Genomic DNA, 23,806 nt, shown 5'->3' on the forward strand with positions numbered 1-23,806 from the left:
TTTGTATCATTTAGTTTTTGGTGTGACACCGTGGATTTTATTTTCAAGAAGTGTCTGTTAGTGTACCTCTTCATAAGAAAAAAAAAAATCCCATGCATGCCACATTTTTAGAGGACCCTCTTCATCTATTACAATAATGAGAAAGTACCTCTATCCAAAAGGAGCAGCATGGAGGTTACAGCCAGAGAATCAGTCATCATCAGCTAATCTAACTCTTCATAGTGCCTTTCTTCTCTCAGGAAAAGTACCTGATAATCTTCCTGCTAGAGTTCTGGATGTGTTTAAGTCAATACTTTCAAACCTTAACATGATTATGATAAAGAGTTAATAAAAGGGCTTATTATTATTATTACTGTAATTTCACATCTTCTCCTCTCATCAGATTAAAATTCTTAAACAGGTCATTACACCCTGAAGTTAGAAACAAACATAACCCTAACCTATGCACAAAGTATGACAGTGAAAACACCACAGCAGAAAGTAGAGTTACATTAGAAAGACAGAGAGAGTGAATAAGCAATGGAGATAGGACAGGATGTCGCTTTTTTTACTGTTACTTTAAATATAAGATTCTGCAAATGCATTCAGAAACAGATCCTTATGCAAATAATTTTCCTGCAAATATTTCTTATTTCAACGGTGTCAGTCAGTTTAGCCTAAAAAATATCCAGAGTCTCTGAAATGCAAGGCCTCTACAGTATTTGAATCACACACACACACTAATTAAATGCACCATAACAGTAGGACATTTATCTAATAGAATGTATTAAATATATACAGCAACTTGTTCAGAAAAATGTTTTTATGTCTAAATTCACATAATTGCCAGAACTGATGCAGTGCTTCACCCATGTTGTTCTTTCTAAAACTTTTTGTTGCTTTTAAGAAAAGCACTATGAGGCACCAAGCGTTAATATAATTGTTTGTTACATTCATTACCTCACAATGGCTTTCAATTTTTTTAATAAATTAATTAATAAATATTTATAATATTAATTTGTATAGTATATAATATAATGTTAATTAATTAATTAGCTCCAGAACCGACCTTGTATGTACCAGATTTTTATTAGCAGAGAATTTTTACAAGCAAGTTATAGAGCTTTATGATAGCCATTTATAATGAAAACACTCACAGCACTTTAGCTATAAAACTTTTAGTGAGCAACTCAATAAGAGTCCATTCGTGTTGTAATAACAACAGAGGAAATTGCTACCCTTATTCAAACAAGAATTTAAAAAAAATAAAAAAGTAGCAGTTTTCATCTGGTGAAAATTGATGGAACTTTATTGGCTGCAGCAGACTCAAGCTATTTGGTCCTCAGATTCCTCTCTTGACAGTTAGGAAAATCTCCTTGGGTCTCCTACAAACATTGATTTATTTCTATGACTGCAGTGGCAATAAAATAATTTCAGAATTGCTTTAAGCATAAGGAATTCGAGTTTAAGATCAGCTGTTTGCATGGAATCTTTATGAGCAGTCAGAGGTCTACTATGAGCCATCAGGTAAAATGATCTCAGAAGTTTTTCTCTCCATTACAGCCTCCCAGTACTGCTCTTTGGCCAAATATAGTTGCTATATTGATTTTATATTAGAAGAAATAAGGACAATGCTAAGAGGCTGACAAAATGGAATATTTTTACAAGCTGAACTTTGATTTTTCTTCTACTCGATATCGTTTGCTGCCTTACCAGGTCTCAACATAAATAAGCATCCTTATCAAGGATAACAAATATATATATCTAAAATTAAGCTAGTGTTTCAATGAAGGAGGAACAAAACCACGTATTTGATTACACTTTCAATAGAGATTATTTTTTCAGCAGGCAAAGATAGCTACAACATAGCACTTTTATACAGGGGCAATTCCAATCTGCATTCAAAATCATATTTGCAGGTCAGGCTTATTTTCATAAACTGATCTCACATCAGAAAACCATGTCAGAACTCACTGAAATTGAATCTACCTAGTGAGCAGATTCCAGCTTCAATAGCCCAGGACCTTCTCTGGTTATTTTAGATGGAAAAATGTGTGAGCATTATCTTATGGCAAAGGTAAAACCTCAACGTGCCATATTTTAGCTAAGAAGCTGCATGTATCTGGGAAAAGAAGCATGCTGTTGAGGAAAGTCCCAAATACTGTTCTGATTCTGTCATCCAGTCACTGCCTGTTTTTCTAATAGCATCCCTAAGCTATGAGCCAGTTTGTTCACTCTTAGAATAATACTCACAAGAGATGTTATGACAGGAGCAACCTAACGAATAGCAAGTACTAAATATTAGAATTCCCCAACAACACTCAAAGTTCACTTCACATAAGCAGTAAAAACTCTCATTCCATATTCCAAACCAACCTAATCCTCCAGATCTGTAAAGCCCAAGTCTGGGCTAGAAATTTCATGTGATCAGGCTTCATTCTGGCACCTGCCAGTCTGTAAATAACACAAGCAGAGCCACTGCAGCTCTCCACAGAACGGTACAGGGCTTCCCCTGGCTTCAGGAGAAGCTCCCAGGATTAGGACCTATTCTCTTCTGTTTCAGAGGGAAGCACAGATAATGTCATGGGACACCTAGAACAGATACTAGAAAAGTGTGATAACTAGAAAACAGGGGTATAAACATGTCACTCCAAAATCAGAACTACTGAACACTTGCAGCCAAAGAACGTAACTTTAGATCAAAGTATATCAAACTTCTAGAAAGAGTTCAAATTCTGTTAAAGATCAAAGAGTCTGGGAGAAAGAAAATGCTGTTTTGAAGGACAGTGCCTTGCTAGACACTGGAATGAAATAGTGGCTTACTGGATTCTCTCCTGAGACTTGCTTGCAGTGTACTCTCCCTTTCGAACAGCACTAACAAACAGAATAAATGTCATTTGCTCAAGAATCTATTTTAGAATAATTCAGATTGTAAATAAAATATTAAAACGGAAATATTTTTATAATATTTCCGCTCTACAGCTGACAAAGAACAAAAGGAAGAAAAGATTATGAACATGTTTCTATTTATATTAGGATTGGAAGCTCTCTCAACCACCTCTCGCAGTACAGCTGTGTCCAGCTTCACTGGGCAGCAGGTAGAGCCCTGGTCACATTCTTCTTACCCTTGGGAAAGTGTTGCAACAAGACTGAGCTAGCACTGTAAGCAATGATAGCAACTACTAGTGAAAAGCCAGTGCAAAGTCTGTGTTATATCACTCCCACTATTTTTTACCACAGATGAATTCAGCGTATTTTTGAAATTTACTTTGACTTACGTCTGATGAAGAAGGTAAGCTATCCAAACAAGACTCAACATAAATGAATTATGCCAAATTCAAAGCCAACAAGGATTTGGGGGGGGGGGGGGGGGAGGAATAATCAGTGCAAATAATTTTTAAAAATAACCCACACATTTTAATTTTGCTTATCACTGGATTAGTAGCCTCCAAACAAAAAGTTCAGGCCAATATCTCACACATTTTCTTTTGCTCTCCACATATAACTTACTTAGAAGGAGAGATGTTCTAGTAAAGATCATTCAAAACTTTGTCTTGGACTGAGTCTCTTGTGTGCTAAGAACCACTGTCTCTCTCACTTTCCATGAACAAAGAGCATGCTACAGGCTTAGCTTCACACAAAATAAGTGAAATGTGCCTTGCAATTCAGGCACATTAATCATACTACAAACAGAGGTCTTATCGTTCCCCAGTGAAGTTTGAAGCCATCAATAAAAGTCCTTCCACAGGATCAAGACCTAGTTGAGCTGGGAAGTGTTCCACATCCCATATTGTTCCAAATTTCACTATAGGCCTTTACAGTTGTGAATACTCTCAGACCACCTAGACACCTAGATGTTCTGTTCACAGTGTCTGCTCTAAAATTCTATTTAATAATGTAAACAACAGTTATTACATTGAACAAGTGGGCTTTTGTTTTCAAAATATTTATAGAATTGTCAGTTCTTGAAGAGACTTTGTGTGTGTGTGTGTATACATAAAATAGTTAGCATCATAGGGTTTTGGTCTGTGACTATGCTCTTTCCTAATACCCAAATCAAATACCAATAGCATTTATTTCCATATTGTTCCACATCAGAATAATTTCTATATTGCCAATAGCAAAGATAGCAGCAACAGTGTTGGAGTACTCTAATTAAATGCTTTCACTCAACGCCTTCTAGTGGTTCTTCATGAAAGCCTATGGGCAAAAGTTTGTCACAACTGTGAAATTTTGTTAACTGTGAGATCTATTAAGTATCAGTACGTTTGCTAGATGTGACTTCACAGTCCCAAAACAGCTAGGTTACCATTCATATGTACATGATAACGCCCTTGAATATATACACATTTTTTAAATGAGTTTCCATCTTCCTTTTCTTTCCTCGCCCTGTTATGTCATATTTAGAAGTTACAATGACTGGTTGACAATTTTGGAGAGTAAAACTTTTACTTTTAACATTCAGATCCCAAAGACAACATGTATGTTTATAACAGCACTCAGACTTCAGCAGAGCAATGTAGAGGGGGGGTTTTAAGTCTTTTTCTAAAACACTTTTTAAACTGCTTTGTAAAGCATCTTTTATCATGCATCCAGGGAATTTTAGAAGCAACACGTTTGCTTCTAATTAACTGTTGATTTCCACTCAGATCTTCTCAGGTCCAAAAATCTATTCACTGTGAACTCTGGAGATTAATCAGTCACATCACTGAGCAAAGATACCTTTATAGCACAGTAGATCCAAACTGCCTTCTAGATGGTGCTTGCCACAGCAGAAAGCTAAGGCTTCCCACTCCTTATGCACAAAGCCTGCAGAGTGTCTCTTTGTCATCTCCATTGCTAGCCATTATGGACTAGTTGCCCAGCTGCAACAGAGATATTGGCTGGGCTTTTATTGATGCCTATGGCTTAGATCCTTGGTTGTCTTACTGATGAGCACCATTAACCAGAGGTAAAATACAGAAGTCATTACAAACCAAGATGAACGACCAAGGTAAATGCAAGATAGTACCTACTCTAAAGCCTGAAGGATTTTAAGGGAAAGTGCAATCATGTTTCTGTTCAGAACAGCTGGCTACAAACAATTCTGCTTAAAAAAAAAAAAAAGGAAAAATGTCTAATCAGTCATCTTTTAATGAGCTTGAACAACTGATTTTTCTTAATTCAATTATAAATCTTAACTCAAGTTGCTGAAAAGGTCTTTGTTATATTCTTTCCTATCTCTCTCTCTCTGTTATTCTCTCTTTCCTGCAACTCTGAAATACCATTTATTGGTATAGACTTACCCTGATTGGCTTCTTTTTAGGATTAGAAGTCAGCACTCATAGCTTTCTTTAAAAACTAAGACAGAAAAGGAAAGAAAAAAGCCAGCAGCATCTCTACTTAAAATTACTTCCTTCTCCATTACCACTTTCAGCAATTGCCGTAGTTTGTGTCTTTTTTTTTTTTTCCTGTGAGCAAAATCAATTGTAATTACATGAGCATGTCTCAATTACCTGTCCTTTTTCGGGATGAAAGTCTTCATCTGATTAACTGGACTTGTCTGTCCGAATGCCTTCTCCAATGCCCTAGGTCCTAGGTGCCTTACCTTCTTCATACATTTTGTGGCAAGTCCTTCATTTTGACTAGTTCATACAAGACAGAAATCCTTCCAGCAGAGAAGTGGTAAAACTGTGCCAAAAATTAGACACGTGTGTTATTTCATGTTTAAAGGAGCTTGAAGGGAAGATGAACCAAAGGGGAACAGCACACAGAATTTTTACTCAGAGTAGTGTCGGTATCGCTTGCAGTACAACTTAGATGGCAAAGCCAGTACAGTGAAGGTGTAGGGTGTGCGTCTCAACATAATCTGACACAGCAGCACAGAAATGCCATGGGCTAGGGAATTCAAACACTGCCAGTTCCCTGGGGCACAATTCCTCAAAAATCCTCTTCTGAGTAAGGGGAAAAGCAATTTGTTACAGCCTTTAAACACATACAATAAATTTGTCTAACAGGAGCAGGAAGTCAGAAGGCATATGGCTTCATCCATGACTATTTCCTAGGTGAGATCTGGTGACTTGTAACCAATTCTTCTTCCAGGATACAGGATGAGATAGCAACAATCTTTAGTGAGTAACAAAAATGGTGTCTTACGGCTTTTAATAATTTTGCTCAGAACAAATCAGGTATCTAGCTCAAAAATAAATTGAAAACCTATTCTAACAGCTCTGATTTGCCTTCTCTTTCATTATAATTCCTTCGTCAGCCTACACTAGTACAACACCATGTTTGGATCAGCCATTAAGTTCATCACACAGATTTGAGGCAGCTTCTTACTCTTGAGTGATTTAATTTTGCTCTCACACCCTGTGCTATAAAACGAAGACAAAAATCTACTTACCTACCGCCACATAATGCTGGGATAAATGCCATTGTAATGATGCTACCTATTATCATTAAAATAAGCAGTCATTTCTCCAGAAATTATGGGAGTATATCTTACACTGAATAGCAACCTCATCAACAGAAAGTCCTGGTGAGTTAATGGGCTCACTTGCAAAATACAGTACTCAACAGTGACAGAACAGGCACTTAATAAGCAGCCTCTTCTGCCTAATGATTTTTGCACCTATGAAAACAATTCCAAAGTGTGTAAATAAACTGGTCCAACTTGTCATTCTCCCTTTCTTAAACTCTTTCTTGACTGCAAAACAATAGTTACTTGAACATGCTTTCCTGCATCCAGCCTCTCCTTGCAGATGTAAAATAATTCCAGCATGGCCAAAATGCCAAAGCATCCAGCGCTTACAACGAAATGTAAAAATAAATGCAAAAAAAAGGGGCAGAGGGTGCTAAACCAGTTAAAGATGAAAATTTTCTAGGAACTCAGATCATAATCCTAATTAACCACATTTTTCTGATAATATCAGACACTGAGCAAGCATGCAACCTGGAAATGAAATCTGAGCTCAGTAGTACTAGGTACACAGGAACATTATTCTAATTCATTCAATTCTTTTTGCCTCTCTTGGGAGAGCTCTATTGGGAGAGAACTCTTGGGAGTCAGTTACTCCCAAATCCCTGTTCACCACAACTATTTGCAATATATGACTCCTGGGAAAACAATAAACAGACAATGACACATATAGCCTCATTCCCCACGGAGCAGCGCGCTGACCAGCCTCAAAGTAAATAATATATTCTTTAGAGGAATCTGATATTCCACGCACATTGTCACATATCGAGGACTCCATGTTACGGGGGGTTTGATCTGCTTACAGCTTATTGTCAATATGTCCATTTATTTTTGGTGGTGCTACTTTTAGCATTGCCTGAATTTAAAACATTAAAATATGCTCCCTAGAGACTTCCTTCCCACCTACATGACACACGTCTGGCATTCCTCCTGTTCTCACTCCTCTCACACACCTTACAGCCTACTCAGACTATTGCATCTAAGCCCAGACTGCTACTGAATCAGGAGCCGTGCTTTCCTTCTGTTCCCCCTTGCCTCTATGCACATGTGCTGCTCTTCACTTTCTCTCCAAGCTTTTGAGGCTGATACTGTCACTATTCAAGCACTACTTTCAGGGCAGTAGGAGTAGAGGGCATTTTTCCTCCACTCCCCTGGATGCCCTTGCATTGGATGTAGCTTAAGGTTTTTGAACTAATGCAGGTAAAGCAGAGGGTCCATCCTGTAGGAAAAAGGCCCTCACACTATCCAGAGTTTGTTGTGAATAGATAGATAAACGCTCAGTTAGCCTAAACTTTTCAAATCAAAAGCCCGGTTGACAGGTAAGAGTTCTTGATTTAGGAGAACATTTAAGTTGTGCATAGCTTTTGTCCTCATAGACCTACCTTCCCGAATCAGCGCCTGCAGTCCTAAACTCGGGGTAGATTTGGGCAAGCCTCAACCAGCAGCAACAGAAACTTTGCTGTAATTCCAGCCTCCACTGGGTGCCACTATTGCATAAGACAATGTGTGGATTACACTGCATGAGTCAACAAGTTGGCAACACGGACTTTCAACTTGCACTTCACTCTCATGAAGTTTTCAAACCATATTCAGAGAGTTATTGCTCATTTTTTATGTCCTTAAAATGCCATATGACAATCCTTTTAGAGACAGAAATACAAGGAGGATTTCATTCCTCCTAGATCACTACAGCTAAAAGGCTCAAACGCAGAAGTGCTCAGATTCTTTCCTGATTTTACATTTGAATAAGTCTTTTAGCCCCACGGGTGGATCTGTTCCTCCATGCTGACTGATAATCAACTTAGCACTCTATTTTGACCAATCTTTTTTAACCTCTGAAGGGACAATAACCACGTCTCCATCTAAAGTGCTTTGATGACAGCTTAACTACCACAAGGGTAAAACCTTACTACAAACCCATACGTGACCATAACAACACTCACTTAGTGAGTGTTCTTAAACTGTGTACACATCAGAAGGATGGCAGTAACACTGAAAATACATTATCAGCCTATCTTTGAATTTAATGGCAATTAAGTATTAGTTTTATGGAATGGATGTAATTTCCATTTGATGGTCAGTGGATATCCACAACTTGCTAGATACCAAACTTCATTCTGGTGACTTAACCTGGAATCCAAAAATACTGACGTTTAATGTTATGAATCACTTTTGAAAATTCTGGCCAGACAATGTAGTCACCTTTAGTCTGTCTATTTCACAGCATCCCTGCTCTCGGATTTTGCTTTATTTCCTTTTCCCAGGCCTCCGATAAATGAATAAATAAATAAATAAATAAATAAGCTCAAGATTTAATTTCAGTCTTACTTAATGGAAGATTTTGAGAGCTTACACTAAACATGAAAAATTCCTACAGTCAAAAGGCTGTTATAAGGAGATTTCATGCTAGCCTTTCATACTGGAATCATTTGTCACACTATTCATTTGACAGAACTGACATAACCACATTTGCTGCAAGTTGCGGAGACAGGGGAAGCAGTGTCTCAGTGTTTATGAAGCCTACCTTCATAACTTCCGGTCTTCCTCTCACTCCTCTCAACTCTCTTGCCTGGTAGACAGTTGGTGGCGGTGGCATTGATAAGTACAGAAATTTCTGTAGCCATTGATCTTTGAAAGGTTCTTAGCCTTTTTCTAGCAGAAGTCCAAAATACTTTCTTGAAATTCTGCTATATTCTGACACAGGTTTTCGTGCAAACAGGGGCTTATGTGACTCTGCCAACATCGGTTGTGTTATCACAGAGATGGGCAAAAAAGGAGAACATGTAAGCAGTTTTCTGGCAGTACAGGCTCTTCTAGGGCAAAGATGATATAGCAGGAAGAAAGAAAGAAAGAGACTATACGAGAAACCAGGAAAATCAACAGAAGCAAAGAGGAGTTAGACTGAATCTTAATCTTACCCACAGTTTTTACACAGCCAGCTAAAGCACTAGTGCCGTGCAGCAAAACAGATCTGTGCTGCAGGTCTGCAGGCAACAGACAAGACCAATGCCCTGAAGTCTGGCCATTCCTGCACCACTGAGAAACTCACAAGTGGCTGCTTGTGGCTAAGGAGAAACAGCAATTCATTTGGTAAGGTAAGCTGCCAAGTTCAAGAAATTCACCCAGGGCAGGAAATAGAAGTACTTGCAAAAGAAGATCGAGACAGAGGCAGCATTTCACTTTACTACAACAGCCCTGCTAGGGCTCTCTTCTCAGCACGCAGGCTCTTTGTCAGACATGGTAAACTCTGCAGGAATGACTACCACCCACATAGTTGTTCCCGTTATGCCTACTTACTGAATCATATTAAAAACAGCAACAAGTTAAAACAACTACCTACCTGCTCTTTAAATTGATATGTGGCTATGAGACATATGTGTATGGACGTAAAGGAAACGTCACAGATGGGAAGAAGATCAGGTTTATAAATCAATTTGTACTATCACAAAAATGGAAAATCCCTGTCTTTCCATTAACAGCTGACTGAAAATTTTTCAGTAGGAGAAAGGCCCAGTCCTACTTCCAGGAATCTAGAACCTGTATATTCTTTCCTACCTCACCAAAGGCTAGAGAAACTGCCTGTTCACGGCCACCAGAAATACTTTCCAAAGGGGTCTTGTTCTGCCTTCAGAGTTCTTCAGAGCAATGGTCAGGCTACCAGAAGGCTTCAACCTCAGCATTGCTGTTCCATTTTACTTACTTGTAACGGATTATTTTTTTTTCTTTTCTTTTAGATTTCATTTCTTTCCCTTATTTCATAAATGTTAGTTAATCAGAGACTCTGGTCAGAAATGAAAGGACACTAAATGAATTTTATCACAGCTAGACATGGCAGACTGCAGGATTACTCAGTATAGATGAAGGTTTGCAGACAACAAACTGACCAGGTAATGATTTCATCACATGCACATGATGATGTCATCACATACAGATCTTGCATGGCTCTAGTTGCACATCTTCCTGTGACAAGGTCTCCGGTGACATAGAACTTCAGCTTCAGCCTCATAAGCATCCAGCTCTGCATTGCTGGGGATGGGGGATGGGAAAGAAGGGTTCACACCACCCATGGCAAGCAACACAATAACTGTTGACGCCGGGAGACAGAACAGGTGAGTCTGCAGGACGGCTATGCATGGAGGCTGGGCCTCCCAGCTATTGGCAGGTGCAGTGGCTGCGTCGGGCGCTCCTGTGACGCCGGGCGCTCCTGCAGCGCTGTGTTGATGGTGTCATGGAGGGGTGCCCTGGCATGGTGTAGTGGTGCCAGGGGAGCCATGCTGGAGGTGGATCCACTTCCATCAGTTCTTCTTGATCTGCGAGTGGACCCACCTCCATGGGCTCCACACCACCAGCCACATGGTACATGTGGCTGATGGTACCCCCTGTCTGAAGCTGCCTCCTCTTCCTCTGTGGTTCCTGCAGCCACGTGTCTTCTCTTCCCCCACGCAAAGATGGACAGCCGCCCGCTTTGCTCTTGGACCTCTTGTTTCCAGGCATCCTTGGATCCTGAGGACCTTGAAGCTCAGCAAATTGTGGGCCAGCTGCCAGGGTCCCTGTATTTATAGGGCCCGGAACAAATGGCAGCAAGGTGCCTTGTGACATCAGGAGGCCACTGTGATGGGAATACATATGGCCAAATATGGCTGTTCTGGGAGTTGGGGCACCTGTGGCCTGAAAGATGCCCTCATGTGGGAGAAGGGGGAGGGTCAGGGGGGCTGAGGGTCCCTTTCCTGGGGATCGCTCCCCTGTGCCCTTCTGCTGCCCCTTGGGCACAGGGACTGCCCTCCACCTGCCCGCGTCTGCCTGGGCTCCAGCCCCCTCCTCATCCCGTGCCTGGGCTCCCCTGGACGAGATGGCAGCAATGGTGTTGCAGGAGGGTCGGGGGTCCTCGGTGACCCCCCACCGACCCGGCTCCCTGCAAGTGGCACAGGCCCCATGCCCGACAGTGGATGAGAGGGGGCAAAGCATCCAGACATCCCGCTGGCAGGAAAGGGAGGTGCAGCCAGCCTGCGTAAGGTCTCCCAGCACTCCTTAAAAGAATTGCTAATTGCCAGGTGTTGCGTGGGCCCTTCTTCCCCATCCCCCAGCCCTACCCCTGGAGCGTGGGGAGGTGCCATGTCCTCTGCACGGAGCCCCAAGGGAGAGGGAAGAAGGCCTGGAGCCCTTTGGGATGCTGTGCCTGCTGTGCCGGTGTGACATGAGGAGTCTGTAAGAGGCCACCGAGGGAGGTCCTCGGGGCCTGGAGGTGGTGGGGTTTCTTTTCAGTCTGAGGTTCACCCTCGCTCTCTTCTCTGCTTTTAGGGACAAACCTCCCCGGTGTTTGTTTTTTTAATCCCCAGGGATATTTTTCACGGTGTTCTCTAACACAAAGTATGGTCCGATTCCTGCACTCATCTGGGAGTTTCACCAAGACGTTTCACGATGGCTATGGCAAAGACAAAAAACAACTCATAACGCTTCGGTCTTGCTCACACTCTTCCTGGAACACAACATAGATTAGGCTACTGGTCCTGCAGCATGGAATAAGCTGGGAAATGGGCTGTGGGTTGGGGTAGCGTATGAATTTTGTGGATTGTAGTGACAACAGTTTCCCGGGTGTACAGCAGCAATGACACGGTTAAGAAAGAGTCACGTCTGTGACTATCGTCTGTTCTGCTGATCAGTTAACATTCAGGTAAGAGAAAGAAGGCATACTCTCTCCTCCAGCTTCCTGGTAATCTCATAAATATATATGGATTTGATTAATTCTCATAACTGGTAGGACACAAACAGATGCTTTTGAGAGAGTCAGAAGAGACATTTGGTTAACTCTGGGATAACAAAGGGCAAAAATTAGGACGTTGTTCAGAATCGGAAAGGAAAGAATCACAAATATCCTAACAGAATAATCTGCTCCAAGATACCAGTCTCCAAAAAACAAGGACAAAGCGCTGTTGGCAACGTCATGGTAAGTCATGACAAGACTGCATGAAAGAGGGCATTGGCTTCCAGTTCAGGAAGATGATGTGACTGATTGTTACCATGGGAATGAAATTGGTACAAGGAGATGAACATAGAGAAGTCTTCATCGGGAACAAAAACCACACGAATGACAGTTTATGACCTCTACCTTCACCATCTAGGTAACATCCACTATTGTCCCTATTACTCAAGCCCTTTTGTGTTGCGCTTTCTCAGTGCGCTTGTTTCATCTGAATCACTGGCTTTTTGCTGTTTCAGTGCTGCATTTTGATTTTCTGACTCCACAGACAGGTCCTCTTGGGTTGGCTCTTCTGCTTCGCTGCAGCTCTCAGAGTGGAATCCAGCATTCTCCGCTATGACAGCAGGATCGTCATCCTCATAACAACAGCACTCCTCAATGCTTTGGCTGTGATGAAGGTCCCTCTCCTCTTCACTGATGCCAGTTACCTCGTGCTTTTTCTGCATTAAACCATGACGGCCCCTTCCCATGGTGAGATCAGTAAGCAGGGTTTCATTGCACAGATGCTCCTCATCTTCCATGCCCTCCATTCTTTCTGCCAGCTCTTCTGCAGAGGGCTGGCTCAGGTCAGGATAATCTACGAGGATTGTGTCCTGTTTGTGCTTGAAGCAATCGGAATTATCATAGACAGGATAGGTCTCTTCTGGATAACCTTAGGAATAAAGTGATATGCAGCTTGAAGTGTTACCAGCATTTAAAAGTAGTACTGACTTCAGTGATGGATGCACAAGTTTGTTAGAACAGTTGTTTTTAGCACTGCCAGTATAAGTGTCATCTATTTAATGCCATGTATACGTCACAGTATTAAATCCATGGCAAGAACATGCAAAACATGACTTCTTGGGAGATGATGGCAAAACTCCACTTATTTTTAGGGAGCCAAGATATCAACCCTGACTTTCAGGAGTGAATATCTGAGCTTTGCTGAAAGCTATGGGAGCTAACAGGTGAAAATTGAGTCTTAGATCTTTAAATGATCCATTTTTTTTGTTTCTGTCTACAGATTGACTCATGTTTTGAAGACTTTTGGTATAAACAGCATTATTTATAAAGTTGAAAAACCAGATATGTCAATGACTTTGTGCATTTCATTTTAGAAAATGCATCATGAACTTGACTTAAGAAAACAGAGCTTGAGGCCACTGTTTATGCTTTATGTTTTGGATCATCTTTGAAAGCTTCTTAAAGAGCAAAGAATTAAGTCTGCATTTAAAATTATGATAGTGAGCCGCTCAACTAGGGTATCTTGAAAACACATTTATGTAACAAGCAAATGCCAAGGAACAGAAAGGACATTAAAATAAAGAATTTTTAAAAGACAGACTTCCTGGAGTTGACTTTTACAACACTGGAGCAAACAAAGAATGACTAATCAATCAAAAGTAAAAACTGTAAGTTATCCAAAACATATTGATTCTGATTTCCAAGGGTTTTATGATTTTGCATGAAATCTAGCCCAGCAAAGAAAGGGAAAGATATAAACCTACAGCAGCCAAGACCCAGCAGCAGATGGAGCATATGTGAATATTCATATGCCACTTCTGGCAGCAGATAGTGTAGTGTTTACACTAAAGGAAATGCTGGATGCCTCAAAATCTATTTTCTTCTATTATGGTTGGGAAAACAAACAACCTCTTGCAAAGTTTTGACCACTGACTTCTGAAAAGGAAGGATAAAGTTAACAAAAAATGTTGGAAGGATCTGGGACTGTAAGTAATCCTTATTCAATGCTTCTTGTCAGAGTAATGGTAAGAAAGGCTCTTGCTTACCTTCCCAATCCTCCATGTAAGGAGCTTCTTCAGCTTCCTTCTCAGGAGAGATGCCATCTATGAATTTTCCTTCTTTCATAACTCTAGTAATTTCTCGGAGTTGCTGAAGTAACCTTTTTTCCTGGTCTGTTGTAACATTTTGAGTACTGCTAGAAAATGTTAGACACCAGAATTCAGTCCACTATTATTACAAACTATTAACAGAGTTTGAACCCAACCGTTTGGTCCGTCCCAGCAGCACAGTCTGAAGAAACCTGGCTGCAGTATGATCACTATTCAACATCTGCATGTGGTCTGCACTTCAGCTCGGTATAAAGGTTTATCCATTTATCCAGAAAGCCCGCAAACTTAAACAGGTAAAGGAACATTGGCAGGTACAGCCAATGTGAGAGCAAGATGAAAGTGACACACAAGCAAGAGTTATGGTACAAAAGACATTACAGAAATTTCTGGCCTTTAAAAGAGTGTTAGGTGAGAATTCGAGGGCCATATCTTGTGTGAAGCATGATAAGAAAATGTAATTCACAACCTATGCTACATTTAAAGGAACTTGTGGGGCTGATCAAAATGTCTCACACAGACATTAGCCTCAAGAGTCTAATGATCCCTAATTGTGACAATTAAAGGTATTAAATTTGCAAGGCCTCATTAAGAAATGTCAGTTGGACAGATCGTCATGTTATTATACAGAGTCAACAATGCTGCCTGGCAGGGAAGTTGGGGGAGAAGCAGGAAGGAAGATTTAAAAATGAAAAGAATGTGTTACATTTAACTTTAACTTGCCTTTTAGAATCAGAGGCAGAGTAGGAGAGGACTGAGATTTTTATCAGATTAAAACCAAACTATAATTTTGACTAGTTCTACACTGCTGATTCTAGTAATTACTACTGTTCAGGTAATACAATTACTTACTGTTGTAACAAAAATGCTTCCAACAGATAAGATCATGTAGTCATTACATGTTATTTTCTCTGGAAAAAAAAATAGTCTCCTAAAAATCTTATGGACAAAAAAGAAGTATTTGGAGAGTGGTGATCTGAGGTCTACCAACTAACTCAGTAGGTCAGAATAAGAGAGATACTGGCTGTACTTAGGGGTGAAAATGGTTCTGACTGTTGTGCTTGTTTCATCTTGAGTTTCAAGTTGTTTTTAAGCAGGTGTTTGATCTCTGTGTAAGTGCCAGTTCAAGCCTCTCAGGGGACTGAGGCTACTCTGGCGCTCTTTTGAATCTCGCTGAGTTTTAGGCAGGATCTCTTGCCCCTAGTTACCCAGAGAGGGTGACCCTTGGCATGCGCAGAATGCTGAACTGTAAGCGGTACGTAAGGTCAGACAGATATCTCTGGTGATCTCCAGACCATCACACAGGCAGATAATTTCCAAGATTAGACAGCTGCTCGGTGAATCTTAGGGGTGAGATGGGAAGAGGGGAGCTGGAAACAGATTAATGATTTTGGATTTAAGTGATTAGTATCTACCTAAACCTTGTTTCAGGTACCTGAATTCTCATAAACTTGAAAACTTGCAGCACCCATCTTCAGTTTTTCCTCTTACTAACTGTCATGACTAGAGTAGCACTTTAATAGGTACTTTGTGCTGCTCTACATATACAGTAATGATGGTGACACGATAGTTACTCCACTAAAGGCAGCAGAGTCATACTGGTTTAAAGCCAAAGAGATTAGCAGCATACTGCTGGTTTGTGTGACGGCGATCAAATCGCTCACCCTGGGCTATATTTTGTGCACAGCTGCACACAGTTGTCTGTAACTGAACTTAGCTCAGGAGCGGGCCCACTGGTTTCATTAGCAGCTACCCAGATTAAACTGTTAGTGACTGAGATCACAAGGCTAAACATCATTTCTCTGTGCTTCCCCTGGGGGACACTTTGCCCCACAGTTTGAAAAGCTGATATGGTCCAAGCACTATATGGAGGTTGCACTGAGTCCCTTCAAGTTGCGGTGGCAGTTTGTTCCACAGAACAAGCAAAGGTGTGAGACAGCATCTTCTCAAAAGTCTAGGTTATGCAGATGTAGAATTTGAGATGTGAATTAAGAGGCATATAAAAAGAAATGGTTTCATCAGCTAGCTGCCTTTGACAGAAGCTGTAATAGAACTGCCAAACTAATCCTCCTTTTATAGACAAAAGTGTATATAATTTGAATATATATTACCTGGATAAAGACAAAGAGGCCTGTCTGTTTAGCACAATGGGGAGATATGCTAGCTCAGATAATAGGATCAATCAATGCAGCTGCATCACTGTGGCATTTCATATAGGAAAATTCCTAATTTCCTCATTACTCACACTACTGTCTTATTGCAACACAAGGTCTCTGTATTTCAGAGTATTCCTCCTCCAGATACCTTGCTTAAAAGACAAATTTCCCTGTAGAGAACGAAAAAACAAAGCCCATGCACTATTTCTACTTCATTTAAGGCCTCTAGGAAGACTTACTGTAGGATGCTGGCAATGCATAAGACATCTGGCTGCCTGCGTACGGGAGATTTACCAGGGTATAATGCACTTATGAATACTAAGAGAACAACAGATGCAAAAGGTTTACAGTGTAAGAAAAGGTCATTATTTTTGCTCTGTGTGTTTGTAGCTCCAACACAGCTATTACTTTTCATAGTGGCGATGCTTACGTTTTGTAGAGTCCCAAAGTGCTCACTAACAGGTAAAGTAAAGGTTTTATTCTTATACTGAGATCAGAACATTTCCTAAAGAGCTAGCATGACTGCAGTGAAAATCCATAATCTAACATGGTATCTAAGACATGTCAACCGGTATTTTTTTTCTTCATGATCTTAAAATAATCACTATTAAAATGCAGCTATAGCCCAAGAATAGCACCCCACAGAGTACAGCCCCTCTCTCTCTCTCCCCACCGCCCCCCCCCCCCCCCCCCCCGGGGCTCCCCCAGCCGCAGCCCACAGCTGCATAAGTTTTTCTAATTGACAGCCTGGTAAACAGGACTTTAAAAACAGGTAATCGAGCTGCATTATTTCGATCTCTTACCTAATTACCAGAAATTGAGATTTTTTTTAAAAGATAGTATTTTACAATACTCCCATTGAGAAAAATATTTACAAGTATTCTTCAATTTAAAGTGGTTTCAAATTACCAAATTTTACAGACAGTGGTGAAAAGAATATGGATAAGACATCTGTGAGAAGGGGTAGGGAAATCTTTTGTACCCATTATATCACTGTCCCGACATTGAAACACTCTGCTAAAAGCCTGAAAAAAAGCAATATGCATGCCTTTAATGCAGAGCGCCCTATATAACCGTCAATCAAGCCTTTATTTCTGAATCATCAAAATCCCAGCAAGGCTGCTCATCTCTGCTGAGAGATACTGGACTATAAAGGTCTACATTTAGAAACTGGAGATACTGAGGTCCCCTCAGTGATAGGATGTGATGATAAATTACAAAACTGTACAATTTAAATTTGTAACCTGTTGAAAAAAGAGGTGGGAAGAGTGCTAGGTTTTCTCAAAGCTGTGAATCATTACATCCTTAGGTACTACGTACTACCCATTTAAGCGTGTGCAGCAGGTAACAGTTATCTTTGTCCATCTCTCACTTTAGGTGTGGTTACGTTGCTGAGGACCTGGCCTGGCCATCGTTTTTTATGACAATGCAAAATACGTCCTCTGGTTTGGTTCCTAATACTTCACTTGGCAGGCTGGGAGTTGCTGTGCCATATCTAGTATAATGGGCCATGGCATCACCTGGGGTCTTTCAGCATTAGTTTAGATTTTATACCGGTTACTTCTTTCTCTTACTTTCCTCTTGTAAGGATTTCTGTTTAACTGCATATTAATAAATGGAGCTCAAGTAATTTTTGCTCTCTTCCTCTTTCCTTTTTATTTAAATCTATCAAATCCATACTGAATAAGCCTAGCAGTGTACTTTGTGCTGTAATCGCACTTTCTAACCAAACATTTTCTTTTAAGACATTCATCCAGTATTACCGAACTTCATGAGTATCACAGTGTAGATTAAGAAAGCTTCAAAGTCTGGGTGTATTTGAAAAACAGCTATGTGCTCCATCTAGAAGTGCTTTTTCCCTTCTCTTTAAAGAGGCTACATACATACACAATTCTTTAGCAGATTCAGATTCTGATTTCCCCTGAGGCCTTTAGATCCATCTACATAAATAGTTTGGTTGAACAAAGCAGGGAAGTTCTACTAAATAAAGGCTCTGAGCCAATAACACAGAGTGGAACAAATACTGGATCAGACCTTAAACCCATTTTCTCAGTAAAAAACATCCTATCCTGCGAGTCAGCACAATGTCTGGGCAGCTCATAAGCCTATTTCTGGCAGCTTAAAGGTACACTTAGAGCATTGTTTTAGCTCTCCAAAACAGAGATGAGTAATAGTCAAAATGGTATCCCTCTGTTTCACTAACAAAACCAGGGCAGCTTAGGGGTTCTCCTGCTGGAACCTGGCCTAATACAGGCAAGTTTGGCACGTCATCTTGCTGAGACGACTGCAGCTGCAATACAGGGCATGGTGCAAAGTGGGCAAAACTACACACTCAAAGAGAATGCGGTTTGAAGCATAAATGAACATAACGTGCAAGTTCAGCACAGAATTGTTCCTACGGAATGGGTTAAAACAGGCATTGACTGATCCAGACAAAGTTAACGTGTTAGAACCTGAACAGCTATCTTTTTTGCTTGCAAACGTCACCTTAATATTCATGGTATTTAAATTTTCAAACACTGCAGTTATGCATTGTCCTATTGATGTGTTGTTACACTCCTTATGAAAACATAGACTTGTTTCCAGTGTTTCTTTATAATGTAGAATAGTGATCTCAGATTTATAGCAAACATTAATAAACATAATACATTTTTAAATCCTGATTTTACAACTCTCTTTTTTATATTTAGAAGCAAATGCGTGGATTTACTGGTTACAGTGGAACTAAGTTATGGAATCAGATTATTATACAATTATGCCCTTAAAAGAAATATTTTATGGATATTCTAACAGGCATATACATAGATTATAACAGCATTTCTATTTAGAAAAATAATCCATAGAACTGGAAAATAACATGAAACAAATAGTTCTTTTTAAGGAATCATTCAGAATATTACTTTGGTCACAGCTGACAGGTTGATTTATATACTTTAAATGTAGATGTTTTATTTTCTGTTTACACATACCTATCATTATCTTCCAAATAACACACTGTACAAAGGGGGAGGGTAGGGATAGTTGCTTTTCTGTTTAGGAAAATGAAGTTGGAAAAAATTATTTATTTTAAATATAGATGCTGAAAAGATAAAAACTGCAGAACAAAAAGCGTGATGTGTAAAATCAAATTTCTACAATTTGAAGTAGTAATAAAAATGCTATTTTAATATAGCCAATGTAAGAAGGTTTAATTTCTAATCAGAGCAGAATCTCTCCTTAAAATGCTGTAATTTGAAACATACCTGTCACAATTAGGCCCTACTCTGTTGATTAATTTTTCCATAGCTGCTTCTGTCTCTCGCAATTTTTCCTGCAGTTGAGTGAGCTCATAGTCAGCTGTAAAAGAAACAAAATCCCAAGATTTGTCAGTAGGATCTTTAAAAATGTATCCCTGTCCCATTACCACAGGTAGCATTTGCTGTACCAAACCAAACTGGCTGTGAGGAAACTAAAACATGCAACTTAAAGAGTTCTACCTACCTTTCCTGGTATAAGAAGGTAAAGACTATTGCCAGTGGTAATAGGACACACAGAAAGCACCTTCTTTCAAAGGCTCCTGAACAACCTTCCAATAAGCAGAGTGAGTGGGCCACTGTAAACGCCCTGGAGATTAAAGTTAGGGAAAATACCTTTTTTTTTTCCCCTCTAAGGAAACCATAGTGTTTTACTGTCTTCTGCAGAATTAATAGTTCTCATGGAATTTCCCTGTTAAGTCCTTGGGAACAGAGACAAAAGGTCACTTGAGCATTTTCTAACATGTCTGAGGTTTGAGAAACCACATCTTTATCAAAGATTTAAAGTTTATGGGCTTGATGGCATCCAACCCTGCACAGGTGTGCTGGGGTAGGCAGTAAGTGCTAACCGTCTGCCAGGCTCACCCGGCTGAACAACAGCTAGCCACGTGGTGTCTGTCTGGGGAGCAAAGCGCAGTATTTCCATGGTTGCACTTTTTTCAAAAAATGTGTCCATAGTACAATAGTAGACACACATGCATACATGCAGGAACACCCACACTGGCTTTAATTTAGCTGGAAGTGTTAACAGTAAAGATGCAACAGCATGGACGTCAACAAAAATGCTTGAGCTCCTTGTTTGGCTTTTTTAGCTCATGCTCAAAATCCTATAGCTTAGACTTCATTGTTCCCAACTGCAGAACAAAATGAAACCAGCCTGGGTTAGTTAAATATTCAGCTGCTACAGGCACACCCATTTAAGCAGCACAAAGGCACAACGCAACTCCGACATAGTAGGAATGGAGAAAGCCATCCACAAACATCCTGCTTTTGGGAAGATCTCTATTCTGCGGAGAATGTCATTACTTAATGTATCACTGTTGTCATTCTTTAGCATGTCTGAGACTTTAAAAACAGGGGAAGGGAAATTGGTAAAGAGAAAGGAAGTTACTCCCTCCAAGTCATTATGAAAGTGTTTCCTAGTCCAGTGACTTGTCCCCTGCTCTGCTACAGCTTGCAATGAATGCTTTAGGAATACAAATGAAGAGCTCTAGAAAAAGGCAGAATAATTTTCATTACTAGTTCTTTGGGTGACAATGACAGTAAATATTTAACTTACTGCAAAGTTAGTTTCTCTTACCAAGCATTAGAGAAAAAAATACAATTACCGTTGCTAATAAATTGCACAAAAATGCCAGGCACAATGCAGTACAAGTGCACTGAAATACAATCTATAGCACTGAGTATCTTAGGTATTCCTAATATACGCATTAATGTCAAGATAATTACAGCTATGTTAAGAGAATTACCTTACTGCTAGCACTTTCTATAAAGCCCTAAGTACTTTCCTTTCCTATTACAATTTAGCCAGCTAAACACAACACATTTAAATAGTGTTATGGCGACTACTCATCCAATCTTCAATACTAAGCTTATTAATTTATCTAATAAATGTCTACAAATAGTTGAATCTATCCCACTGATGTTTAGATAAAATCACAATAATGTTTCAGAATACTATTTGCTTTCTCATCAAAACTTTGAGCGTTGCAGAAAGGGAAGGGAAAAGTAGGAAAGTGCCTGGTGATGGCTAAGAATTCACAAATTCAAAAAAATGAAGGTAGCTTTTAATAATATCTTTATATACTATTACTGGAATATTACGGATTATAGAATAATTATAGATGGACATCCTATTATCTGTTTTTAATCATTAGCTACATAGCTTTTCAGCAAATCCGTACAGTTAATTCCGTGAACCTCATGAAAAGACATTGCTTCCAAGGGGGCTTGGGATCAGGCTACTATTGCAGAGTCTCATTAGCCGAATGAGATTAGAAAGTGACGGTGCAGTAATTCACTTTAACTCTTGCTCATTCCAACACAGAAGCTTCTGGCTTGTTCTTTACAGGGGGGAACAGCAGCTTTACAGTGTACCCAGAACTTGAAGAACCTGGTTGGACCGTGCCTCTACAAAGTCAACAGCTACACAGATACAACTCAGAAGTCATACTCACTGATTTTCCTCTTCATGTTTCCAGGTGCAGCAGTAGGGCATTTCCGCTCTCCAGCAATAGTTTTTCCCTTGGAAGCCAGCTGATGAGTGAAAAAAGACGGCCCTTCTATGAGTTACAGCAATAGTAATATATAAGCCTCAAAGGCAACAGAAAAAAGGATAGAAAACTACAATATGCCAGAAAGTAACCACAGAAAAGCATGCCCAGCAGCAAAAACAGACAAGCGTGAAAGATGCCTGGGAGATCTTGCCAGCTGAAAACTCCTAAAAGACACTTGGAACAAATGATATTTTTAAGCATAGTGAAACCATAACTCATCAAAAAAAACTTTTTCATTTTAGACTATTTAGCTGTTCCGGCCTGATCCTGTAACTCTTCTGCGTACAGGAGGGAAAAAACAGTGCATTGGGCAATTATTGTGAAATAAAGGACAGGTTCTGAAGGAATTATATGTGACCCCACTTGCTGTTCTTGCAATGTTTTCTGCCATTATTCCTTACCAACTTTATACCTGCAGCAAAGATACTGGCTGGCTCTATACAGAAGCTGCAGGCTATCTATTTCTTTCGTCTTCTCTGTTGTCCTGGTTTGATCAGCTCACCCAATTCACCTCGTTCTTGCCTCTCATCTGTCCAGAGCAGGCTCAACTGTTTGGACACTGCTCAGTCTGGATTCAGCCCCCACTCAAAGGAAAAAACATTTCCACAAGTCCACTTCTCCCTCCTCCCACACAGCTGACTGTCATCACCTACATGCAAGTCACGCCTGCATATCAAAAATCCATTAGAAGGTCAAATCACGTGTGAAACACTTCAGGGTAATTTGGGCTGTGCTTTTTTAAACTAGCTTGCAACCAGTTCCTCAGCTGGGGTAGTGCCAGCGTGGTCAATAGAACCTTACAAACTCCCATTCTCCAACAACATGGTGCTTTTGTTCCAGAAGGTACGCAATAATTGTACTCCCTCTCTCCCACTTTAAATGCATAATACAATACATGACATATACAGTATATATAATATGTAGTCACACAGAATACTATGTGTATATTCAAAATCAGTCTAACGTTGTTCTTGACATACACATTTTCCTGGGGGAAAAAAAAATCCTTAAAAAAATTGTAAGAGGTCAGAGGCCAATACAGCATTTCAGCAACCTGTCCCTGCATTCTTAGCTACAGCCTTTGCAATAGCAAAAACCACAGGATACACCAATCTTTCAACCACCAGCCAAAGGTCCAGCATAAGCATTTTTTCTTGAGCAAGGCTCAAATGGAAACCAATCGTTTCTCTTTTGAGGTTTTTTTAGTTGTTATTTCCCTGACTTTTCAATTTATGTTGGTCTTACCTTAAATAAAATGTACAGGATATATAAGAAGATGCCAAATCCATATATAGGGATAATCTGCCCCACAAGACCTCTCCCAGTTCCACCAGTGCTTCCACCTCCACCTGCCTTGGCTTTGGCAACTGCTTCAGCAAGGTGAGTCCTTGGAAAATGAGGGGCAGCTCGGCTGTCAGGAGTGGCCTGGTAAGGCATCCTCGGTGGAAAGCGACCAAGCTTCCCTGCAAAAAAACACACAACGATTATTTTTCTTCTATTACTTTTCACCCTTTTACATGCAGCCTAAAACTGCAGCAGGAGCGGCTGACCTCTTTTCTCCACTTTTAAATGCACCACCACTGATGAATAAAGTAACCTGTTGGACTGTAAGTAGTAAGTCTGTAAACTCAATCCTCAGTCACTTACAGCACTTGCAGTGCTAGGAGTTAGGTATGCACAATTACTCTCTTGATTTTAAGAAGAGAAAAAGCTGGCAGGGCAATTAACAAAACACGGAGTTTGACAGCTATATACTTGTCCAAAGACCCTATGAATCAGCATCCCTAACAGGATGAAAACCCGAACTCTTACTTCTGGTTCTCTGCTCAAAAAAACCCC

The 23,806-nt window shown here is 40.1% G+C and overlaps 2 protein-coding genes across 2 annotated transcripts in view; both read right to left on the reverse strand.

Moving 5' to 3' along the window:
* The window catches only part of LOC103920775 (protein inscuteable homolog), a 39,164-nt gene extending 28,234 nt beyond the window's left edge, over positions 1–10,930 (reverse strand). Inside the window, exon 1 of the mRNA XM_009328616.1 lies at positions 10,763–10,930. Coding sequence (XP_009326891.1) covers positions 10,763–10,930 — 168 coding nt within the window. The remainder of the gene's footprint in view (positions 1–10,762) is intronic.
* Positions 10,931–11,638: 708 nt separating this feature from the next.
* RIC3 (RIC3 acetylcholine receptor chaperone) lies at positions 11,639–23,422 on the reverse strand. Its single transcript, XM_009328560.1, has 5 exons — positions 23,213–23,422; positions 21,869–21,947; positions 19,641–19,734; positions 14,183–14,328; positions 11,639–13,065 (listed from the first exon to the last, which is right to left on the reverse strand). Exons 1-5 carry the CDS (start codon positions 23,402–23,404, stop codon positions 12,578–12,580), a joined length of 999 nt encoding a protein of 332 aa, XP_009326835.1. The 5' UTR covers positions 23,405–23,422; the 3' UTR covers positions 11,639–12,577.
* Between the last annotated feature and the right edge of the window lie 384 nt (positions 23,423–23,806).

The sequence above is a fragment of the Pygoscelis adeliae genome, unplaced genomic scaffold (assembly GCF_000699105.1).
Source record: "Pygoscelis adeliae isolate BGI_AS28 unplaced genomic scaffold, ASM69910v1 Scaffold166, whole genome shotgun sequence".
In the NCBI taxonomy this organism is placed as follows: Eukaryota; Metazoa; Chordata; class Aves; order Sphenisciformes; family Spheniscidae; genus Pygoscelis; species Pygoscelis adeliae.